The sequence below is a fragment of the Chanos chanos genome, chromosome 10, assembly GCF_902362185.1.
Source record: "Chanos chanos chromosome 10, fChaCha1.1, whole genome shotgun sequence".
In the NCBI taxonomy this organism is placed as follows: Eukaryota; Metazoa; Chordata; class Actinopteri; order Gonorynchiformes; family Chanidae; genus Chanos; species Chanos chanos.
The window spans coordinates 20,158,898-20,183,719 of NC_044504.1; the positions used below are offsets into that span (position 1 = coordinate 20,158,898).

General features: G+C 40.7%; 1 protein-coding gene across 1 annotated transcript in view; it reads right to left on the minus strand.

Moving 5' to 3' along the window:
• The window catches only part of arhgef10 (Rho guanine nucleotide exchange factor (GEF) 10), a 39,562-nt gene that overhangs the window by 5,381 nt on the left and 9,359 nt on the right, over positions 1 to 24,822 (minus strand). Inside the window, exons 8-26 of the mRNA XM_030787455.1 lie at positions 24,245 to 24,361; positions 23,380 to 23,485; positions 23,081 to 23,220; positions 22,806 to 22,883; positions 22,534 to 22,713; positions 21,688 to 21,804; positions 21,411 to 21,503; positions 20,867 to 21,037; positions 19,575 to 19,740; positions 18,877 to 19,041; positions 13,531 to 13,646; positions 13,008 to 13,135; positions 11,799 to 11,899; positions 10,723 to 10,844; positions 10,362 to 10,448; positions 9,273 to 9,496; positions 8,565 to 8,722; positions 5,579 to 5,721; positions 2,770 to 2,944 (exon numbers count right to left, since the gene is read on the minus strand). Coding sequence (XP_030643315.1) covers positions 2,770 to 2,944; positions 5,579 to 5,721; positions 8,565 to 8,722; positions 9,273 to 9,496; positions 10,362 to 10,448; positions 10,723 to 10,844; positions 11,799 to 11,899; positions 13,008 to 13,135; positions 13,531 to 13,646; positions 18,877 to 19,041; positions 19,575 to 19,740; positions 20,867 to 21,037; positions 21,411 to 21,503; positions 21,688 to 21,804; positions 22,534 to 22,713; positions 22,806 to 22,883; positions 23,081 to 23,220; positions 23,380 to 23,485; positions 24,245 to 24,361 — 2,587 coding nt within the window. The remainder of the gene's footprint in view (positions 1 to 2,769; positions 2,945 to 5,578; positions 5,722 to 8,564; positions 8,723 to 9,272; positions 9,497 to 10,361; positions 10,449 to 10,722; positions 10,845 to 11,798; positions 11,900 to 13,007; positions 13,136 to 13,530; positions 13,647 to 18,876; positions 19,042 to 19,574; positions 19,741 to 20,866; positions 21,038 to 21,410; positions 21,504 to 21,687; positions 21,805 to 22,533; positions 22,714 to 22,805; positions 22,884 to 23,080; positions 23,221 to 23,379; positions 23,486 to 24,244; positions 24,362 to 24,822) is intronic.

Genomic DNA, 24,822 nt, shown 5'->3' on the forward strand with positions numbered 1-24,822 from the left:
TGACATGTTGAGAAAAGGAAGGGCATGATCATACTGGCTGGAGGTTCGTCTGAAAACAGCTAAATAAAACAAACAGTGACCTTAATATAAGTTGCTATATGGGGCATTTTGGTGTACTTATCAGCGGAAGCCAACTATGTGGTCACACAAGCCATGAAGAACCCTCTGACAGGAAGCCTTTCAAGATGGTGGTGCTCTTTCACAGCTGGCTTCCTGTACAGTTGGGAGTTGGCATTCGTTTATGCTGAAGGAATCCTAACCTCCAAATGACTCCAATTAACTTTCATACGCATGTCCTTGGGAGAGCTCCCCGCCCAAACCTTATCCAAGTGTCAAGGGAGAGTGTTTCCTTAGCAGTCAAAAAAGTCAACCTGAACGCTAATGATTAAGAGTCTGTCTGCACCCTTTTGTCTCTGTGAGAAGGTAAGCAAATATAAATTTCAGTCACGATTTACATTCGTTCCTTTTTTTATTTTCCGCAATATCAGCGTATAATAGTTACCAAGCACTCTGAATGACCCTGACAGGAAAGGAAAAAAAAGAAAAGAAAGCAAATACACATCATTGAATACAGACTTGAATGTCCACGTGAACTGACTGGTGTATGAGCGTTAGTAGGAACAAAGCCAAAGGCATGACATTGGCCTAGCATTAGGGACGGCAGGGATCTCCCGTGTGTCTTTTACATAACCAGTAACAAAGTTGTGTCCTGGTCTTGAGAGTTGAGGCTTTATTTTGGTCAGATGACACGGTTAGTCTAATCCTCTGAGCGACAACACAAATGACAACATATGAGTTCAGTCTGCTTTCAGACGTCTCTCAGCACATCCACTCAATCCACAGACTCTGCTGTATTACAAAACTCTTAACCAAATTCTAATAAATCCATTAAATTAAGGGGCCAAGTCACTAAAAGCGGTTACACAGAACTAAATAAAATAATCATTTTTTGCAATAGGAAAAACAATTTTTTTTCTTCTATTCATGAGAGATTACATGTAAACAAGGAACAAAAACACATAGTTTAGCACATGTATATAGAATTTAAGGAGTCCCTCGTCCCCACACCATAGCAAATTAGACAGAAGGTTTGAGAGAGAGAACCTACAGGGCATTTCTGAAGACTACCCATTACTGACAACCACACGACTCACAGCAAACTCAAGACGGGCCTGCAGCTGTCACTGGTCATATATAAATACAGCCCTCAGTGCAAATCCTACAGGTCCAAACCTCAAACTCCAAAAACAGATCTCTCCTCAGCAAAGACTGTACCACACTGTGAGATTATGAAAAAGCCTAAAAGTGGAGAAAAAAAAATGTACAGAGGGCATACTGAGAAATGGCTGTTTGAACAGCAGATTAGAACTCTTACACACAGATTACAGATTAAAAGTGGACTCAAAAAACCCTAACGCAATGCTTAACATGATGACTGTGGGATGGTTGACTGTATTTTGACATTGATGAATATTTCTGACTGTCTCTTTGGATTCTTGGCCCATTGCGCGCCCTTTTTCCATTTTAGTGATCATGTTCCCCATTGTCACTCAGAAAAGCAGTGCAGAGGGACAAATGGAGTAACCATCTTTGACTCATCCAGAGTTCCGTGCCTGCTTGACTATGTTACTATAGAGACCAAAAAAACAGTAAGGGGTAACATTGCCTTTGGTGATGAAGTGGTGATGTGACGTAATGCTAAGCCCACTCAGTTCAAAACAAACTGCTGCCTACACAGCTGTGTTGACTGCACCAGTGACCCCTCTGTGAAATCCGCTGTCAATGGCCATGGGAGCTCTGCCAAAAATCTACCCCGAGATCCAAATAACATTAGCATTATATAAAAAAAAGAGCTGCACAATCACTATTGCAAGTCCAGACCATTCTGATGTTAAGTGCCAAAGCATCTTGTCCAGAGCTCAGAGTTTTTGCAGTGGCTGACTGGTCTGTTCCTTTGTAATTTGTAGCATGTTCTTCTTGCCTGTGTAATTTAAGTCTTAGCAGCACCAGATTGTGAATCATTACTTGGAAATGATCTTTTTCAATACAAGACAAGATTAGCTTTATTTACATCTGTTATCATTTTGCTTTAAGCAGAGAGAGCATTGATGGAGTACACATCTCCATCTGGAGCAATATGGGGAAATCTATCGATGAGAAGTCTTAAGACGCCACACAGAACATCATTAAGTTAAGCTTGGCCTCCTCGAATGCTTGTGAAAGTATCAGCTACATGAAGCTGTAAGTGCTCCCGGCTTTTCATAAAATCATGAGGTACGGACTGTAATACTGTGGTCACACTGAGGGAACCTCTGAAGATAATGACATCATTCTGAACTAATCGTTATAAAACAACTGGGACAAAGCACCTGATGATGTCAGCTGACATAATGTTCAACAGATGTAAAAAAAAAAAAACGAAAACAAAAAAAAGACTGTCTGGTTTAATTACAGGGAGAAAAAATACCAGGCAGATCACGTAAAGAGACATTTAAGTTAAGAAGCTACCAGGTTTCAGTGAATGAAACTCAATCCCTTGACACACACTACAAACTGTACTTAGCCAAATGGATTAGGAGATCCGGCAGCCTTCCACATGGCACAACAAACAGACAATTTAACCCCCACTTAACAGCATATCTTAGACTGGTAGAAAAGTCCCTTCACATGTATACTTGGGGAAGCTGTTACAAAAATGATGACATACATATTTCTAACACATCCCTGTGAAGTTGTTTCAGTGGTTTGATTATTATTATAGAGTCTTACCTGAGAGAATACTGTTGACGGGTGTGGCAATGTTAATGTCCTGTAGGTGCTCAAGAGTTTCGGTGTGGAAAAGGCGCAGCATAGAACCAGAGCTGAATGCTATCCAGATTCCAACTCCAGCTACCACCATGTGAGAGACCACCATACCCTCTTCTTGATGAGCCTCCAACTGACGCTGCAGAATACACGCATTTCAAACATTAACTGGATAACATGTCTACACTGTCACATATTGTATAAAATATGACATTAGTGTTAAATTATGACAAGTACATCCCAGAAACGAGATAACTTAAATATGTAGTTTGTGAATATATAAGGTGCTTGAATAAATCACCACTACAAACTCTAGATCAACCCTGCCAATGTGTTAGAAAGACCAGCTGGAGTTGCCAATTGAAAGCTCTCACTGAGAAAAGTTAAACAAACTTGATTCCATCCTGGCTGTGGTTAAGAATCCCAGAGGGCACCAAGTAAATAAAACAAAGAAAAGAAAAAAAAGAAAAAGGCGGCTGGGCTGACTTCAGAGGTCCTTTCTGCCATTCTTGAGAGTGATTTCATTACAGCTATGACATGACTCTGAATCTAGAGAAACTCGAGAGACAGGGCCATTCCTTTTTGGAAAAAGCTCACTCCAAAAGACCTGAGTTTGTACATATCAACAGTATGACTTTAGAGTCTCCATAAAACATTTGTACTAAAGTTAGCAAACTAAGGTTATTCTAGTTATACTGTTTTATAAATGTGATTTCTCACTGCTTTCACTCCATAGCCACTATGTATTAGAGGTCAAGATTCAACAAGCCTCCCACAGATGCAGATGTACACTTCTGTCATCACTTCCACACAATAACAGTTACAAAATGTCTGAGCCATCATTCTCAGCACATTTCTTGAGTTAATAATCTGATAAAATTTATATTTTAAAATTTATATTTAACAAACTGTCGTGATATTATGACTTTCCAACTCTGAAAATGACAAGCAAATGTGTGTACTACATTTTCTAAATGATATGTCTACTAATTCCAAGTCAGTTAGGAGTTTTATCTAAGAACATATTGCAGCTCTGACAGTTGATGCTTTTGGCCAAAACTATTGTCTTGATTAGGAATAACTGATGATATCATCATCCCAGTTTGGCCTGGTCCAGTCTGAATCTTTAGCTTGTTTAACTGAATATACAGGAGTGGAATGTTTTTCTTCCGTGGAGGCCACATGGAGAAGTTTCAGCACACTAATGAACCTAACTGAAAAACTCCCCCGCTCTGCCAACACCCTCCCCCTGACACAAACCTTTTCCTCATTCTTGCCTGTCCATTCATTCATTCTTTCAATCACTCTGTCTACCCCCTTCTCCCTCTCTCCACATTCTTAAGCCTTTTCTTTTATACTGCTAAATTTTCTCACTAGTCCTTGCAATCATTACTTCGAAAAACTTTACTTCACACATACTCCCCCTCTCACTCTCTGTCACGTACAGTAGACTACAGTAAGGCTCTTGATGAGAGTGGAGCAGGTGGTCCTATAATGAGCTTAGCAATGCTAAGGGGATTATGAGTCACTGGGCGTGGGGAGGAGGGAACACTGGGCTTTGCTATTCCGGGATACCAGCAGGTGCTGGAGGTCCAAGTGCACCTCGGCACAAACTAGCTCTGCCCCAGGGAGAGATGGAGAGACACACACACAGAGGTATCTTTTTGTCATCCAGCCTTCTAATTCAATTAAGTAACAGCTATTACTGGGCACATCACAGAGACCGGGTCAATTTGAGTTAATTACCACCAAAGTAAACAAGAAAGAGAGGTGTTACAAAGATATCTCTGCAATACATGCATGCAAATTTCACGTCTATGGAGAAATACTGAGATTAAAAAAAAAAAAAAAACAGAGCACAGCTGTCAATACTTACACTGCAGCTTTAAGAACAATCAAATAATACATCTTGGTATGCTCTGTTGATACTTGTGTGGGTAGGCCTGGCCAAAGAAACACCATGAATGCTATTACACCTACCTTTCTCCAGCTATCTTAAATAGAGTTAGCTGCATGTTGTTGTTTGAACGTGGAACTATAAAGATAAGTTTCCCTGTTTTTTTGGTTTTGTGGGTACCAAGCAGATTCAAGAAATGCAATCAAACATCTTCAGAAGAGCACAGTTCTGAATCAAAAGCTTGGGCTACTGGCATTTAAATCAAATTTCCTCTCTGTCTCTCTGCTTAGTTTCATAGCTCTGCATTTCCTCTTCCAGAACAGTCACACTGAATATACGCTCACAAGAAACAGACAAATCTGTCAAATATATTTTTAACTTCGGTGATACAGACCAATGTTGCACCAGTCTGAGGGTCTTTTTTTGGTGTGTACAAACTTCAGTTCAGAGAATGGACAAACAAACATTTCTGTAACCGTACAAGAGACTAAGAGAGGACTTTTGCTACTACTCATTGAGAGAGACACACAAAGGACTACGTCTTCTATTTACACTACTCTCACACACACACACACACACACACACACACGCACACACACACACAAAGTGGTTTTTTTTTGTTTGCTTTTTTTAAGCAGACATTCAAAGCAAGTTCAATCAGCTCTATACATTATAGACATAAATTACTCCCCTGTCACTGATTCAGCTCATTCTGAATGACTAATAAAACAAGCAAATTTAAATGAGCCTCTGATGCAACTTTCCAAGATCAGACTAGTTGAGTCTAGTGTCATAAGCAGACAACTATGCTACACAAATCCAGCCCTACAGTTTAACACTTGTAATGGAGAGAACTGAGGTATGTTTCTGGTCTACCTCTACAGTGAGGGACTGAGTGCTGATGATGAAGACCTGTCCCCCTGATGACGCCCACACATGCTCCTCCAGAGTGACTAGTGCTTTGACAGGCAACACACCCAGCTTCAGCATCCGAGGACTGGCTGCATTCCAAGACCCATCTGAGAGGGAAGCAGGAGAGACCACAACATTTCCACGCTATATTCACTGATCTGTAGTTAACTCATTACTGCAGTTCGAGATATAAGATATGTTAAACAAACATATTTTCCAAAGTTTTTCTACAATAAATATTGTAACATCACACACCAGATCAGCATGCACAAACACACACAGATGTGCAAAGAACAAATAATATTAAGGGGGATCTCTGTTATTACGTGGAGAATTAAGAAGCAACGGCATGTTATGTAATCAAGTAATCAAAGACAGAAAATGAGGATTCACAGATGCTTATGTAATGGTGCATGTTCATTTTGCCAGTGTGCTTCAGACCATCTCACATTGGTTTTTAGTGGCACATACTGAAAGATGAGGAGGTCACTGATAACATGACAAAGTCACAATGAGACAGACATGACACAGTGAGGCAGACATGACACACAGAACATCCCAGCCCAGTATACTGATAGCACACAACTACAAAGGGAATGGTCAATCAAAAAAAGATAGAAAAAAAAAGAGAATGGAGATATTTTGTTAAGAGCTGATTTCCTCTAGAAACCAAGTGACCTCACTCAATTTAAAAGACAGCATAATGGAGAGCTCTGTGATTGTGTTTGTTTAACCAGATTCACAAAGGCAGCTATTGAGGAGGGCAGAGCTGCACAGAGAGCAGCGAAACTCAGTTAGGAAAATAAGACTGACTCAGGAGATGAACTAAGGCCCTCATAGAGGGTAGAACTACGGCGCAGACAACTTCTTATGTGTGTTTTAAAGGGGTCACAGGACTGAGAGAGTATGACAGGGATTAGATGAAAACCTGTGAGAAACTGATGAGACATTAATTGAAGCATTGCGATAATGAAAAACAGTTAATCAAGCTGTAAGATCTGTTCATCTAAATGTTCAGGGAAGAACTTTTGTAACATGATTATGCAGTACTTACAAAGAGAAAAAACAGTCTACTTTGATTTCTATGGAAAAAAGACTATAATGTTAACTGTCTTCAACATATGAGTGAATGCTTACTGTTCACATCCTTCTGTCCCTCCACTGTAACTGTTGTATTATTTTCTCAGTGTTTCTTTAGGGTCCTTTACTGCTAAGGTGCTTACTCATTATTATTCATCGTGTGTGCTCCTGGGCACTGTGTATTACGTAACCTGCACACCCACACAACTTGCCCAAAGCAGCTAAAACCAAGTGACATCTCCCCTTCTTGTGATCCCAAAGAATTTTAAATAACACAACTTTACAATTGCAAACACTGACCTATTCAGAGGAATAAAATAAACCTATAATATTGTATACCATAAACCATAATATATGAGAGATGGGGAGAGCAAGCAAGAGAGAGAGACAGAGAGACAGATAGATAGATAGATAGATAGATAGATAGATAGATAGAGAGAGAGAGAGAGAGAGAGAGAGATGCAGCCTAAAATATTCAATTCAGATTGAAGCACCGATGTTAAATCCACCATTCAAAACAAAAGTGGGCCCAAGACAGCCAAAACTCAGCAACAGTCAGACAAGAAAATTCACGGGATCGGGAATTATGCTTAAGTATTCTACAAGATCAAAACTGAAAAGAAAAATGGAAAGTCTGATCTGGTGGTGATAAATGCATTCCTCAAACACATTACATTATTCTGACTCTCAGCCCATGGCTTCTCTGTTTACACTTAACAGACTGAGATTTTTTTTTTTTTTTTTCATTTCTCAATCTGGCTCTAGACAAAAGTCTAGATCTAACAGTTTCCTTTTACTAGCATTCTCTCAGACTAGGACTTCATTATAGACCAAGGCAAGATGTAAATGATTAAACGTGTAACAATTCATGACTTTAACAATTCATTAAAGCCAGTCATTCATGTAATCATGAAAACAGATACTGATGAACAGTAAGAGCTGAACTGAATTTAAACCATCAGGTGTCTTAAAACAGAATTCTGAAATGTGTATTTCTCCAACTGCACTAAGGAGAGACTGTATGAGCAGTTTTGAGAGAGGAAGCAAACAGAGAATTTGGCCATGAGCAGCTATAGTACAATGTGTTTCCCTCTATTTCTGCTTCTCCTTCTCTCTCTGTCTCTCTCATACTACACAGACTCTTTCCCACTCTCAAACTCAGTCCTTCTCCTTTTTCTCTTCCAACTCTCAGACTTTCTTTCTCTGTACTTACTCATGCTACTCTCATTCTCTCTCTTCCTCGTTCCCCTTACGTACATCACGTACTCATTTGTTCATGAAATAGGTCACCACGACCAGATTAGCAGTTCCTCTTCCTGGCAGCCATGGCCATTTCCACGACAATGCCACACTGGGACCTGCAGAGGGAACTTCCCCAGAGCCTGAGCTCTGAGGCCTAGTTTCAGACTGAGAGACTGAGGTTGCTATGGTGACTGAATTAGAATGAGAAATGGCAAACAAATCTATGTAATTTGCAGTGAGTCTGCTCTGCTTGCCTCAACTCACCCTGAATCATTTTCTAGTTTTCGACCTACTAGCCTACTGGCATGCTAACATCCAGCAAGCAGGATCAAGTTAGCTGATGCTACTGTAAAAAAGATAAATTGAAATTGGAATGAAAACACTTTCTAGGACCTGTTCAAAGCTTTAGGGCATTTACATCTACGTTCATTTGCTTAGACTTTCAGACAGTTTTAGGGGTAGCTTGTTCATTGACTGTACTTTAAAAGAAGCAGTAACATCAATATTGGTCTCATGAACTTCAAGTGTAAACAGGTCATGATAAAACATACAGAAAAAAAAAAAACATTCAGAAAGTGTTTTGTGACTGTAAGGGTGCATTTAAAGGTGTCTGTGAAACAAGCCTCACCTGCTGATTTGGAGTAGATAGCTACGGAGCCAGTGACCAGGCCAGCATACAGACACTGGCTCTTATACACCAGACATGTCACTGTAGATTTATCTGGAGTGAAGAAATGCTGCAGACGGACCTTCTTAGAGCGCTGACTGCTCTTATACACTGATATGCTGCAGAGTAATGGAAGAAAAACACAAGAAAATAAGACTTTGTGTGCACCAAAAGCCTCTGGTAATATCATAGTCTGTTTTTTCCCTCCACACTGAAATAGAACAAAATCTATGCAAAAAACTAGGCTAGAGGAGGTGCTGACCCAGTTTTGTTATTTCACAGAAAACTGGGAGTGTTCATTTTAGGGAGTGTATCAGGACGCACTGTCAGCCTTGAATAGATAGCCATCATTGATATGTTAGAGAAAAACTGCTGTCTATTATTGGCTTCTACTAGAAAGATCATTAAAAGTAGGTAAATCTACCTGACATGACATGACTAGATCTGCAAAAATAATGAACAAGCTATCCATTAAAAGTCAGAATAGATCATAACACACACAACTGTCAGAGGGCGCCTGGATAATACTAATGGAGTTCTTCTGGCTGCACCATTCTGCGTGAAACACAGAGATTCAAACACTACATCAAAGACATAACAACCAGGACATAATTCTAAAGTGGCACTGAAATGGTGGTTTGTGGGAAGAGCAAGGAACTGAGCACGTACCTCCCCTCCTCCATACCCAGACAGACGGTAGGAATGTTGTTGCTCTTTCCTTCATGAGTGCCATTTTCAGGGTTTCCTCCTCCATCTTCTAGGGGCTCCTCTTGAGGCACGTAGGCCATACAGAGGATCCGTGATTCCACGTTGAAGCACTCCGTCACTTTAGGGCTAGAGTTTTGCATGGCAACGATGGATATCTGCCCCATTTGATTGGTACAGCTGGCCACCTGACCAAACCAAAACGTAATTTAATCTTTAGAATGCGAACAATTGCTTAAATGCTCTTTCTAGCAATAACTGATAGCTTAGGCTCAGAGGTAAGTTAGACTTATTCACTGTCTAGTGTCAAGAAATACTAAAATTCAACTCATGCCAAATGGAAGAATTATGGACACAAACATGATGAGGACAATTTGCAATGAACACTTTGAAATGGGGGCAATTTATCACTTGCCTGTGTCGTGTCTCAGTATTTGCAATGTTTTATTACCATCCTCAAAGTAAATACAGTGAAAAGCCCATAATGGACTTTGTGAGCCACATTTTTAAAAGGCATGCACTCTGGCTTTGAGAAATAGCCAATAAATGAGGGAGGCTGAAGGAGAGGGTAAGGTAGCGTTAAATGATTCATTCTGATCTTGCTGGAGGTGTGGGAAAAGCCTTTGTCAGGAGAAAACAGTTACTTCAGATATTTCTCAGCTTTGAAGGTACACAGGGAAATTACTGTGCCTAATGAATCACACAGATTTTATGAGGTGAAAGGTTCTGGTGATGAGGTGTGTAGTGAATAGAGTGCATTCTTGCATAGTGGACAAGAACAATTAGTGTTCGAACAGCCGGAGTTCTCATAGAACACAAATAACTGTCTCTCTCTCTGTATTTAAACTGAGTGAAAACCTGAATGATCGATGACATATTTCTTTCTCTAAAAACACCACTTCAGTCACTGAAGTATTATGCATTATGTATTACTGAAGGAGTTTTGGTGATTTCAGACTCAAGAACATTGGGGTTTCACAAAAAAAAGCATTAGATTAAACTAATTCGTCATTATTTTAACAGGAACTGAAACGAAAAGAAATTGAGACTCACCCAAACACAACCATGGCCTAAAGCAGGCATGTCTGCCGTGCTTTTACTGTTCACATGAGGCTCAGGATTATGAACCGCACACTCCACCTGAGAGAGAGAAACAGAGGAGAGGACACACAAATTTACACAGGAGCACACTACTCTCAACATACAAATATAGCTTTGTCAATAACACCAACAGTTTTATGGTTTCTTTACACTAAGCTATAAAGTGCTACTTGTAAATAAGTTGAAAAGTTTCAACTATGTGTATTTATCAGCTACTTTTTATAACGACTACAACGTCAACATAATGCTAAAATGACTTTGAACAATGGAGGCATGGGTCTATGTGTGGTGCTATCTCTGGAGCGGGACTCACCTTGAACTCCTGCAGTTTGGACATAACCACAGGCATCTGTTTAAGTAGCAGAGGATGTTTCTGTTTCTTTATCTGATTCCCATCATCCTCTGCAAAGAACCAGCCTTGCACGTTATCCTCTTCTGTAAAACATAAACGTAGAAGTACACCCACCCACCCACACACACACAAACACAAACACAAAAACACACACACACCACCAACAATGACAAAGGTTTGAATAACATGACATCATCTGTTTAAAAATCCCTCCCATGAAAAGAATAATGGACTGTAATCACAAGCTAGCTGAGACGAGAGACTAAATAATTACATTTCCAAATGTTTTCATAAATACCATGATCTGTCATTTCTTTTCAAGACAACCAGCTCCTTTGTAAATCAATGATCCGTTTCACTAACGAACGACCATAGTTGTGCTAGGGTTGATTGGAACTTATTCTGTTCCTCTTGTAACCCGAGCAGTTAACGCTTGACGACTAAAAGAGGGAGCAGGTTCATTCTTTAAGAATAAGCAGTGAGGGGGATGGGTATTGAAGTCATGATCACTAATCCCTTCAAACCTGTTCTTATCCAGGTGGTTTGACATGATTCATTGATGATGAGCATGATAACAGAGCAGTGAAGCATCAGACTGCTGACCCGCACTGCTCCACCTAAATAGCACTACCTACACTATCTCTCAGTCACAGGAGGAAGTGAGTTGGATGAACATGAAAAAGAAAAAGAAAAGATAATGTGAAAGAGAAGAAAAGCTGATGATGTGAACCGTGGTTTAGAAAATCTGCAGCGAGCTGACAGTGTTTAGTGATTAAACATGTCAGATCTTAAAAGCCAACAGGTTCAGAAGAGGTGTTCTCTGTTGCAAACTGAACTAATAAAATTATTCACACACACAGTCTATCCCACCAATTTCAAATATAAATGTTATACTCAAGGCTATTATGAAATTAGACAGTATGATCATTACAGCTGTTTCATTCTGTGCAAAAACTAAGATGGGGAAAAAAGCTGGGTCTTGAACACCAGTGACAAAGACAGGAAACTGGGAGATGGAGACAGGAAGGGACACAAACCCAAAGCCAGCTTAGCCATCTGGAGGTTGCTGATCCAGGACTGTTTGACAGCCGGGCTGAATGTGTTGAAGACAGCGGTGAAATACGTGGGTCTGCCTGATCTGCCAAAAGAAAAGAGGAGAATAAACCAAGATCTCCAACGGTGAACTCTTTCCCAAAGTTAGATCTGAGAGCCACAAATATTAGCCATAATTACAACTGAGTGAACAATTCTTATTGAGTGCTTTGGGCATACACGAATGTGAAAAGAATGCTGTGAGAAAATGCCTCGTGAGCTTATAAATATTTGCAGTCGTTTGCTGGAGCCGGAAATCAACAACTAGGCAGACAACTGAAAAATACAAAATAAGCCTACTGTTAAGCAGTGACATTTGAGGAAGTTACGCAATACCTCAGAGTTCAGTAAAAGTCTAACCCATTTAATCTAGCCAATTCTATCTAATTATGGGGGCAAAATTAAATATCTTTGTAATGCATAAAAAACTGAAATCTCAATAAGATATTTGCAGCTCAACTTCTACTGTTGTTGTTGAGAGGCTGAAATTTCCATCTTGGACATGATGCAATGGAATCTAGTGACAATTCCCACTGCTAATAAGGATGGAAAGGATAGCGTAGTATTTCAGGCATGTGCTTCCCCTTATATACTGTGTGTGTGTGTGTGTGTGTGTGTGTGTGCGCGTGTGTGTAAGAGAGAAAGAGATTTATTTTGGATGATAGCTTAAGTCTCCACAGCTGTGTCTCTAAAGATGCTCATGGGTAATCCAACCACCTCTAATCGAGAGAGTTACAGAAAACATATCACGTACAGAGAAGACATGCTTCGAAAATAACCTCTGTGTCTATATATATACAGAATGTGTGTGTGTGACTGTGTGTGCATGTGTGTGTGTGCGTGTGTGTGTGTGTGTGTCCTTGCCCACACAAACAACGATTAAACTAAGCACCTAGAAAGAGAGGCAGACTTGGAATCAGGTCTCAGAGGCTGGGTTAGGAGCCGATGGGTCATGTTCACTGCAGAAAGCAATCTACATACACAGATATGCTGTAAAAGGCTAAACCCCATGATACTGTCTCAGGCGCTTAAAACACTGTCTTTAAAATCTGTTCTTTCCTCGGGTTAAGAGACAAGCTTTAGAAGAACAGACACGTAGAGGGTAATAGAGAGGTCAGTGAGAGAGTGAGAGTGTAGTGAGGGGTCACACATACTTGTCCTGTTTCCCAGGTAACTGCAGTTGAATACGGCAACGATCGGCTGCCCGAATCTCCTCTTCCTTCTTTAGAATGAGGCGCTGGAGGCCAGACACCCAATCCTGAGCAACAGTGGGGTTCACATTCTGGATAGGAGGTGGGATTGGGGGTGGAAGAGGTATAGAAAGAGCTCTAAGTGAGGAAGTCATTACATTTTTGGGAGGGTATTTGAGACACTTCAGACTGTTATGTTTGGTAACACTCAGTAAGTATAATGCACTTATTAAGCTTTACAAGCCTATAACTGGTGATCAGCTGACTGCCTATTATTTAGCACTGAACAATTAATTAGCTCTAAAGACAAACTGGCACCCTAGTTAGTAGTATTTTGCTATTTATTATTCAATTCATTTTATTCAGTCATTTTTTTTTATTTACTTGCAGAAACGTACACTCTGATATATCAATCACCGGTGCCGAATGCATCACTTGCACAAAGAAAATACATAGCTGACCAAAGGCCAGCTCAGCAGGGCCTCACCTGATAGTTGCCTTTCAGACTGCCAATCATACTGGAGATCTGATTGACCAGGCTGAGATCATGAATGAGATTCTGCAGGTCCTGGTACAGCTGCCCTGGACCCATGTACAGTTTATCTGTGTGAGAGTAACCAAAATGGGACTGACTAAAATCATCAGATGACATTAACAATGCTGATGACAACATCAGACCAATGTTTATCTTCAATGTGAATGGTTTCTGAGAATAGTACACACATACAAGTTTCAAAAGGCATTCAGTCAAGTTTAAAACACTACATTTAGGAATGCCTCGAAAGGAAACAATTTTTTCAACTTCAGAACATTTCATTTTATTTTTTAGTAACCACTTGCTGCTGCAAAGTTTTTTAAAACCATTTTGTATAGTAAAAATGAAACTGTGTATCTGTGGCAAAGTAAGTCTGTTTTAGAGATTTGAGATTTTATAAGGCTGTGCTGCTTTGGTCTACCATCTGTCTCCAGACAAAGGGCTGTTGTGTTTGTTACTCTCCTGTTCCAATCTGGCCACAGACACACAGAGAGCAGACCTGGCCCAGACCTGCTTCACTATTGGCCGTCATATCGTCTTTTCTCCTAGTGTGATAGGCTGTAAATTTTCTCATACTGAGAGTCCCTTAGTGTGTTCCAGCAGTCACAACCAGCCAATACATCTCTTTAACCGACAGACAGCTTTCTCTGCCACACAGGTGCCTGTGTAACCAGCCTTCTCAGAGAGACTCACGAGCATACACACATCTACACTCATAACACAAACAGAGAGAAAGAGAGAAACAGAGAGAGAGAGAGAGAGAGAGAATGGCAGATTTCAAAGCTCCAAGTCCAAGGCAAGTAAGTAATTAGGCTTTTTTTTTATCAGTTAAAATCTAATAAAGAGCAGCAACAAAAGTTCTCATTTTCATATAATCCAACACAAAGCTTATCAGTTTCATTTAATCATTTTTGTTCATGAGTTAATAATAAAAGTTCAAAGATCAGAACTATACAAAGCTTGTATGGCCAAGTCAGCAAATGTAAGGCCAAACTGAGCACTTTTTGAAGTTGTCTAGGCAGCAACACATTCCTAAATCAATCTCCATCCATTATAGAGAGGAATTCTAATCACTGTGAAATGGGGTACAACTGTTGATTCATGCACAGTCAGCCTTCTATAAAGCTGCTGTGTATGGTATCAGAGTGTGTGTGTGTGTGTGTGTGTGTGTGTGCGCGTGCGTGCGTGCGTGCGTGTGTCTAATCAGAGACAACAAAGCAACCATACAGCCACAATGTGCAACTAAACAGAGGCATCAAATGTAACCTATTAATTTTACACGAGTGCCGATCTTAGATTTAGAAAGGAAGAAAAAGCTGGAGAGGCAAGGCTAAACAGAGTCAGCTCCACCATCTTTGGATGTGACCCAAGCACTAGGAGGAGTGCAATTCAGAACAGATTCCCTGTGATAGCAGGCTTTTAGAGTTGTCTTTAGTGCTGCGATCCATCACTGAGGGAAGCAAAGCGCCCACAGAGAGGGCAGCTCTTTAAAGATGGGCCTGTTAATTGCGATCTTGCAAAGACAAGAGGTCAGATGCTGTCAGGGGAAAACTTAACGCTCTTTCACTCATAGCACTGATGTGACAGCCAGTAATTCATAGCACTTAATTGCCACTATCTCCTCTGCTGCCAGGCAGGATCAGACACAGGTACGTTATCCACAGAGAACAAAATGGTCAGTCACTCACTTAGGAGTATCACTTTCACACTTTTTCAATTTCTCACTTTGCGTGAGAGGTAAAATGAAGAGGAAATGCATGATTTGAAGAAATAAACTGTGATGTGGAATTCTCAGATACCTTTTGTTTATTTCACATTAGAGTCATACTGGTGTGAAAGGTTGATTTTGGCTGACAGTGGGTTAATGACTGAAAAGGTTGGTTGAGAGGGATCCACTGGCACAGTTGAAAATGCTGTAACTCCTTTAGGATTCACTGGACTAGTTTTTCATAGCTGCACAATGGCTATTCATGCAGTCTTTGTGTTCAGACGCCATGGCAACGGTTCCAACCTCATTTAAACAAGTGTTTTTGCTGAGGACTTTTTTTTTGGTCTAATGAGGAATTCTTTTAACCTAATTTGCACTTCAGAGAAACATTCGATGTAGCATTCGAATGCTTGAAATCTGAACGCTGAAATCTGAAATCTGAATGAGACAGTTAGAAATAACATCATTTTGTTGAACTGTGTCCCAGGTTGCAACAAAACCCCTTAAATGATGCAATGTCATGTTATTTGTAAGCTATCTGAAGTATCTCAAGGGATCTTCCGCCTGTATCATCTATCTTTAAAAAAATCTCTTCCCTTTCCAGCTTCTCTCTCCAAACATCAATAGTCCTCAAACAGTAAACATTTCATGTTCATTTTGTTGATTTTTATGCCATATGTAAGATGGTTTATTCCATACAGAGGCTGTCAGGCATGGGAAGGTCGGTCACAATGTGGGACAAAAAGTGTAACATTACTCGTAGCATTATTTTTGTACTCCTACCTTAAATTAGCTTTATTAGTAGGATTTGGCCACTTGGCTGAGACAGTTTCAAAACTTTAACAACTGGAATCCTTAGCTGGAAACAATGAGAATATGTAAGGTGCTGGTTTTCCTAATTCAGATCTTGGCCTTATTACTTTGTTTCCCACTAAAAGGAAATCTTGAAAGATGGTCATTACTCAGACTTATGCATTAAAGTCCCAGTCACAGACCTGTTTAAAGCTAAGAAAATAATGGTGAAAAAAAAATGAAAAGTCTGTCCTTTGAATTGTTATCACTTATAGCAGAATGAGTCTGCGGGAAAGTGTAATTTTTAGTCACTGGATTGTGCCCCACCTTTCTGTGGGTCAGTGTTACTGCAGCTCAGAAACTCTGTGGGAAAACCACATACTTTGACAGAGCACTGCCGTGGATTAAAGGAGTTTCCTTCCACATTTGAGGTTGGTATCATGTGTCAGTTTGACAAGTTTTCACTGTTACTACTCCAGAAGCCAGATAAAAGCAAAAAAGGAATGCGATGAATCAAAAAAAAGAAAGAAAAAATGAGCAAATAGTTTGCCAAAGACAGACACAACAACAGTATCTTTTTGGAAAGTATTGCCACTCCCAGTGTGACTTCATTGAAGTTTGGCTCTGAGAAACGTACAGTGAGCTCTATATTGAGGTCTGCCGCTACTCTTAAATGCCGGGCACAGCATCTCATGCTCTCTGGGGAAATAGCCTGTGGAAGGCATTACTGGAGGGGCCCCCTCTCCTCTCCCTTCACTGATTCACTGCATTCAGCTCTCCAAGTCTGTGCACAGCTCTGTGTTCAAAACGTGGAGAGAGCAACATTCGTCCCAGGACCGCCTTACTCATCTCGCTCTGAATGCTTCTCCATATATAAGATTTTCCACTGAACGCCCACGGTGCAGGAGTCCATGCCACGTCGCCACAGGCGCCAAGCCTGACTGCAGCATTCCGCTGAGGGCACTGACCTTCATAACGTCATATAACCAGGAGAGACTGGTCCACTGGGCAGGCATTTCAGTGCTTTGCTGAGGGATGCAGTTTTGCATTGGCAATGCCAGCTGGGAGTTTAACATGTGGAATCATGTCTGTATGTTTAATTGGCATGAAAGTGATGCAAGTGTCTGGTAAGTACATAAAGGGACAGGGCCACATGTGGATCATTTAGCTGACTGAGAATTTTAAAAAGTTTCCTTCAAACGTTTCAGCTGTGGGACATGCATCTAGGATTGCTGGAGAGATGCCCTTCAGTCATTTGAAACAGAAGAACAAATTCAAGACACAAGTGTTGTGTTTTGTTGTCCAGAGACATCATATATTATCTCTTGCTGTCTGTTTTGGCACAGGCTCTGGTTCAGCACTGTAAGTCTAGCTGTGTTCATCACTGTTTCAGACCCCTTTGTCTACACTCAGGCTCTGCAGTCAGAACACATAGAGTGGACTTGTGTGCAGCTGGTAGCCCATAGAATATCACTAGAGGAGACATGGAGCCATAAGAAAGCTTGGTTAGTGGTTTAGTGGGGCAAAGAAGATACCAGACCACGTGTTTAATTTTTTGTCCAGTCTAGGAGAATGAAGAGCTATGTAGGAATACGGTCATGTGGTAAGCACTGGGAAATCTGAGCCAAACCACTCCATATTGAAGGTTTCTATGTTTATAAAAAGATGTAGCTAAGGGCCTACGATTTGTTAATTAAGGGAATTAATTAAGAAATCAATAACTTTTGAGAATTAGTCAATCACATGTACTAAGTCAAACAGACACAGAGTTAAACATTTATTTCACTCAAAGATAACCGCTCATGCTTGTGGTTTCATTTGCGAGGGTGTTTCCCTGTACCAGCGTTTTCCACACTAAATACAACCAAGGACTTGGTCGAGTGCTACTTTAACAGTTCATTTTACAATGGGTATTTTTACATTTTCATCAGCAAACAGAACACAACTGCAGAATGGAGATGCAAAAATACCCATGGACATGGGTATGGACATGGACAAGCAAAAACAAAAGTTTAGTTAAGCAACGAGGTTTTTTGTTGTTTTTCATATCTGTATTGTCACACATCTGGGAAACTCCAGATAGAGTGAGGTTTTGGGCAGGATATCCACCTTAGAACAGGGAAATCCTAGTTCCATGTGTGGTTCCTCTTAGAGTTTCCCCCTCTCCCTCTCTCTCTCTCCCCTAGTGTTTACCACACTTTACATCTCAACCAGAATTTTAGAGATTTAGAGATTTAAATCTCTATGAGATTAAGAATTAATTACACTGTCAAAAATGACAACATTAGGACTGTATTATGTATAAATAAAAAGGATTCTATAATTCCACTGAACCAAACAACGGATGCCCAGTGATGTCACAATCCCAGCTGAGACTTCCTTAATGAAATCCTCCTGATCCAAACCTTTACCTCACTGTACCATTGGTACATTATCTTTAGCTTAGCAACATCTGTTTAAAAAAAGCCATGTGGTGCAAAACATCCATCTGGTCAAGGTCTTGCTGCTCTCCTTCAGGTTATCAAAGTATAACCTTTAAAACACAGATGCTAATTTCTTTAAAGTTTCAACTGTATGGCTTCCAGCACCAGATATGGCATTGGTATGGCTTGTCACACTACTTTTCTTTAAATACTAAACAGACTGATCAATAACAGCGTTGGGGTCAAAAGAATGGACACCAAAGCTGCACAGTCAAATCTGAAGTCAAAAAGGGCCATATTTTAATCAGACAGTATGGTTGACTTTCATATGATGTGTGAGTGTGTGTGTGTGCACTGAGAGTGTGTCTGACGTACTTGGCTTGGCATTGATGACCACCTTCTCTCCTGAGTGGGGAGCGGGGAAGCGTCCACTGTCACCCATCTCCTCACTAGAGCCAAATTCTACCACCTCCACCAAACTCAGCGGCACGCTCCACTTCAGCAGGAACTTCTGCCCCGAGGGTACACTTCCAGTCCCAGCTGCACTGCCACCTCCACCCTCCAGAGGAGACCTGTAGAGATGCAGCAGGCACAGCCAATCACAGACAACTGTAACCGCGTTCTCATTAATATTTAACTGAATCAGCAATAATGAAACCTCGAGTGTGTTTTTTACACTCATCTGACAAGTTGGAACAATGGTTTTGAAATCTAACCCAAATGAAACTTTGTATGTTGATGAATGCACTGCAAATAGGTTGCAAAAAGACTCTTTTTTTTCTCCACACATAAATGCAATACTATGATTTCTAACTGTATGCAGCAGTTCTGTTAGAGAACTACTAGGCCTCACAAAAAAAAAGTGAAACAAATTAAAAAACTAAAAGATAAACGTGCCTTTATAATTCAAACTATCAGATATTGTACACATACAGTATCCAACATCTGTTCATAGATAGATAGATGGGTAATACAGCTGTATTTAACACAGTTATTCATTTCATAGCCCAATGCATGCAAGGTAATAATCTAATGTAGGTATGAATGCGGTAATTAGGCAATGCGTGTCAGACTGGGATGGGAGTAGTCCCACCTGATGTTGGGCGTGGCACACATGAGCACATCATTAAGTAGGAAGAGGCAGCGCTCCTTGGTCTTGATAATCTCACCCCGGTCATTATACACAGTCTCCACCATCTCATCAGAGCGGATCAGATACCTACTGCCACTGCTCAAGAGCTGAGAGAGGAAAAGAAACAGTTTAATATAGACTGCACAGTACCTCTACCGCGACTTAAATATTGACTTTACTGAGATATATTCAGTAGTGATATGATATCAAGTGGCAGTATAACTGCAGTCAGCACTGCTGCTGGTTTGTCCAGAAGTAGCAAAAGATACAAATTGATTTCATAAACTAATTTATCTCAGTAAATGCTACGCTCATCTGTGCTCAGAAATCTGATAAAATCTGTCCACTGTCAAATGAGCCTCTATGCCTACACAGAACCATGCACAAATGCATGCACGCAAGCACGCACGACCTTAAAGACAATAATCCACTGGCAAGAAAGTGACAAAGAATGCCCAATATTTTCAAGGGCTCCTGAAACACGTCACACTGGGCTCATTTGGTAAACTGTTCCAGTTCAGAATCGTGACTAATTACGACTGGACTTTAGTGAAAACCAGCAGACTCAGAGTTTTATGGGCATTCAGTGCCTTTGTGTCTCCTCTCCTGCCAGATGATAACTGGACATCTGCACATACCAAAGAGTACAGCACTAGACAGCTGGGAAAACAGCCTCATTCCTCAACCTGGATTTTTTCCTTCAGATTACATCACATTTTTCCCCTTAAGGAGTTTTCCATCACAACATCATGATAGACTATGGAAATTCAGGCTAAGTCAAACAATCTGTGAAGAATGAATGAATAAGCAAGTGAGTAAATAAATAAACAGACAGATAAACTTGTAAATATATATGAAATACAGTATAAAATATTTACAAACAAATATATTATTGGTGTATTCCACATTTCTACATAAGGAACTTTTACCATCTATGTTTTTTCATGACTATAACCACAGCCTTTTCAGGTACTTACTTTCACAATATAATCACTTACCTCAATGGTATGACAATTAAATATCCAAAATGTGATCTGTCTTATTACTCCATAGGTAATGCTTAGCTGCACATGACTTTCATTTGAATTATATGTGTATATCTCACAAGCACAGTGTGTCAATACTCTCGTCTAATGTAACATGAACCTGAAACTTAGCCTGACTCAGACAAAAGCAGCTGTATCACAACTAAGAATGCGGCCCCTTTTTTTCTCCACAGGTCCTAAGCATCACCTTGTTGAGGTAGCGCTCGTTCATGGCCTTAGCGATATGTCTGATCTCGCAGCGCTGGTCCGCCTCCCTCTTTTTTTCGTTGAGTTTCTCGGCCAGCGTCTCCAGCTCGGTCAGGGCCATCTGCAGGGGCAGCCTGTCAGGGTGGCCCACGGGAGTATTCTTCAACATGTCCTGAAAGTTTAAAACAACTCCTCAAGACATTGTGTTCTCATCTTGAAATGCTCGTGTTCAGTCATCAAAACTTGTGTTCAGTAATGCGTATGTCTGCTTCTGTTTAATCAAAAATGACAGGTAATGGACAAGTTACCATTAACAACCATCAAACCCTTCAGACAGAATTTTGCTGCCACTCAACATCTAGAGAAAATTTTAAGTCATACAGTGCGTCACATTTCACAAATGCTTATGCCCAATACTAAAATGCTACCAGCAAAATGAGTGATGGGCTCCCTCTACTGGCAACTGTTTGAAACACCCCTGAACCAAAATATTGTTGAGTAAATGAGATACACTTTGAGCATGTGTAGTGTGTGAAAGGTTCTACCTGCAGGAGCAGAATGAATTGTGGGAACCTCTGAATGGGTTTCATCATAAGGCCATAGAGGGTGACACGGTCACTGCTGGTTTCCTGCCGGTGCTGCGGAGGCAGTGTGTTAATAAGAGAGTGTGTGTGTGTGCTTCTGTGTCTCAAACTACAACTGTGTCTGACAAAAAAGCACTGAACAGAAAAATGCAATTATATTTCAATCTAATACAACTGAATTCGCCTAATGTTACTACACAGACAACCTATTCATACTAAATTTATGAGCTTGTCCAACCTTGAGGAACTCTAGGAAGCTGGGTTTGGACACACAGGTCTTCCTCACTATCCCCATCGCTGTACTGAAGTTATTCACATACTCACAATATGCATCCAACACCATGGATTTGGAGAACTACATAAATAAAAGAAAACAGTAAACAATCAAAATTGCAAGTTACTGAAAAACCAGAAATCAGCATTTCATTCAAATTATTCATAAAAAAGATTAGATTAGAGTAGGCGAGTCAAACTGTTTCTACAAGGAAATTTTTAGGCATTTATAATTCAGCAGTGAAGATCACAGCACCCTGACATTCTAGCTCAGGGGCAAACCTGTAACTTTAACTTTAACCCTGATGGACAGTAAATTAGTCATTTTAAAAGACACTAATTCAAGCTGGTCAGAGATGGGAACAGTGTGTGTGTGCGTGCGTGCGTGTGTGTGTGTGTGTGAATTACTGAGGTCTCTCTTTCCCTCTTTCTCTCTCTCTCACACACACACACACACACACTGTTCCAGACAGCAGCTCCTCAGGGTGTTAGAGAAATAGAGAAAAACATCAGAATTGGGGCACTATTAAAAAAAACCCTTTGTTTGGGGGTCTCTCAGTGTTGCTTGGCAACAGTCAAAGGTGGAGCACATCCTCTCTGTGCAGCTGGAAATGGCTGTGGGAGTGTGCTCTAGTGTTAATGAATCCAGGCCTTACTGCTACTGAGCCACAAACAGATTTCAGAAGAATATTCATATTACTTCTTGACCTTGTGTACACCATAGAGCACAAAAGAACAAAGTCACAGGGAGCCAAAAACAACAACAAAAAAATCCAGTGTGACACATGATGTACTAATGCAATAAACTCACTGATGCTACAAAGACGTCCCCGATCATCTCAAGCTTGTCCCACTCAGCTACTCTGCTGGCCAGAGCAATCTGAAATAGGGCGTGGCACTGTAGGATTTCCCGTACACGGTAGAAGGTCACCTTAAGCTTCCGATCGCTAAGCAACCGTGGCTCAATCTGTGACAGCGGTTTCTCATATTGCTATAATGAATAAGGAAGAGATGGAAAGGTTAGCTGATGGACAGATTTTTCTGACGAGCTTATATTTGCATACCATCAAAAATGACATTAACCTCTAATATGCGCTTCAGAGATTCCAGATAGTTCTTCTCACTGTCCAATATGGATCCAAGAATGCATCTCCTCACCACCTGGTGACAAACAGAGATAATCATGTGACGGTTTCTCATCTAAGATGTCATTTTGACATTGTTCACTGTTCACAGTTAAGGTTTACCTGACATGAATCCAGAAGCATTTGAGGACAGCGATGTGAGTGTATGTCTGTGTGTGTGTGTGTGTGCAGGTTCTAAGTAAGAAAGCAGAAGTGTGTGTGGGTGTTCAGTACCTGCTGTTGAGAAAGGCCCTCAGGAGCAGGACCCAGCACTGGCTCGACGTTAAAACACTCCACCTCAATGAAAAGGTCTGACTCCTCTTCCTCAAAGCCGGCAGTCTTCCTCTCTAAAGCATGGCAGTGGGACATCTTCACTTATAACATACATTATGCAATTGAGCAGAACAGCAGTATGAGATGATGTCACTTTGATTCTAACAACAGTTTAAACAATTTAATCTTTTTTTTTTTTTTTAAATGTTTTCAGTCATTATGGTTCTGGTCAGTTGGGTTTGTTAAGCTCTTACCGTGACAGAATGATTTCGTTCTGATAAAGGATCTGCCTTTTTTCACAGCAGCTTTGGTTTTCTCTAGACCATCTTTGGTTCCTTCTTTAGCTGCCTTCACCAGCTTCTGCATCTTTACACACACACAGATCATACAAATATCACATATCCTGTAGCTCACATTCTACACTTACACCCAAGTATAAGTCCCATGTCCCTAACCCAAAAATCCATTACTGACATCTCCCTTCAGAAACAATTTTCAATAAAAGCTGGATTCCTGTACATGGAAGTGAGCGAAACTCTGCAGAAAAGACAACATTAAGGAATATCATCCACCAGTTGTAGAAGAGATGGAATGGGAGACGAAGGGAAGATGAAGAACAGAATGTATATGTAACCAAGACCATGACAAAGCACAGCACCTCACAGAGACACAATGACTGCAACAGCAGTCACACTGTCTGTGTGGTTTCACCAACGTTGTAATGTTCATGTAAAGGGAAGACAAATTAATGCATGAATTAATGTAACATCTAAGTGCAAGAACTATATGCAACCAATAGTCATGCAAGGCAGATTTTGAGAAGCCAATGAAACGTAAGAATGAAGGTTACTCACTACACCCACATACCCACAATGGCACAGACGCACTCATATCTCTATACAGAGCTCGGACGGCATTGAGGATTATAGCCACTACGGGTGGAGGCAGGACACATGATTTTAGTGAAGTTTAAATGAACACAAACCCCATCACCAGTGAGGTTATGCTACGGACAGGCCGTCTCAGGTAAGTTTCAGAGTAAGAACGGATGTGTGTGTGATAAAGTTGAGGGGTTTGGATTTAGTCCATTTAACGAGGGGTTGACATCACAACGGTAGGATTTACCTTCTGCTCGTGTTTCTGTTTAAGCTGCTGCAGCTCTACCGTCCCCACTGTGTTTGCCATTAGCTCTTTCATCTTTCGTTCATAGTGCTCTTTCAAGCGCGTCAGATCTTGAGAGAGCTAAACGAAAGCAGAGCAAGCCTGTTAGCGCCCCGGCTGTCTGAGGAGCTTCAGCCCACAGAGATCACTCAGCGACTTACCCACATACACAATAATGACTCTCTGTCCCTCTGTCAGATGCAAAAACACTCTCAGCACCCAAATGGGTTGAGTCAACATAAACCAGAGGTGCAAACACACATATTTTTATCTTTGAACACAAGCCTCCAAATGTCTTGTAGTTTGAACTTGCTTGCCAGCTTGTATGCACGCGCACAGACCCACACCCACACACACACATACAACAAATGTGGGAAGCCCTGAACGTGAAGCAAAGCACCGGTTTCTATAAACGTTCAAATTATATCTCTATGACTTTAGTGGTAATAAGCGGATAATCTTAATCTGCAAAAATAAGCCAGCGATTCGTGTCTCCGCTAATATACACAGCAGCTGTATATTATTCAAGACTTCAGGCAGTG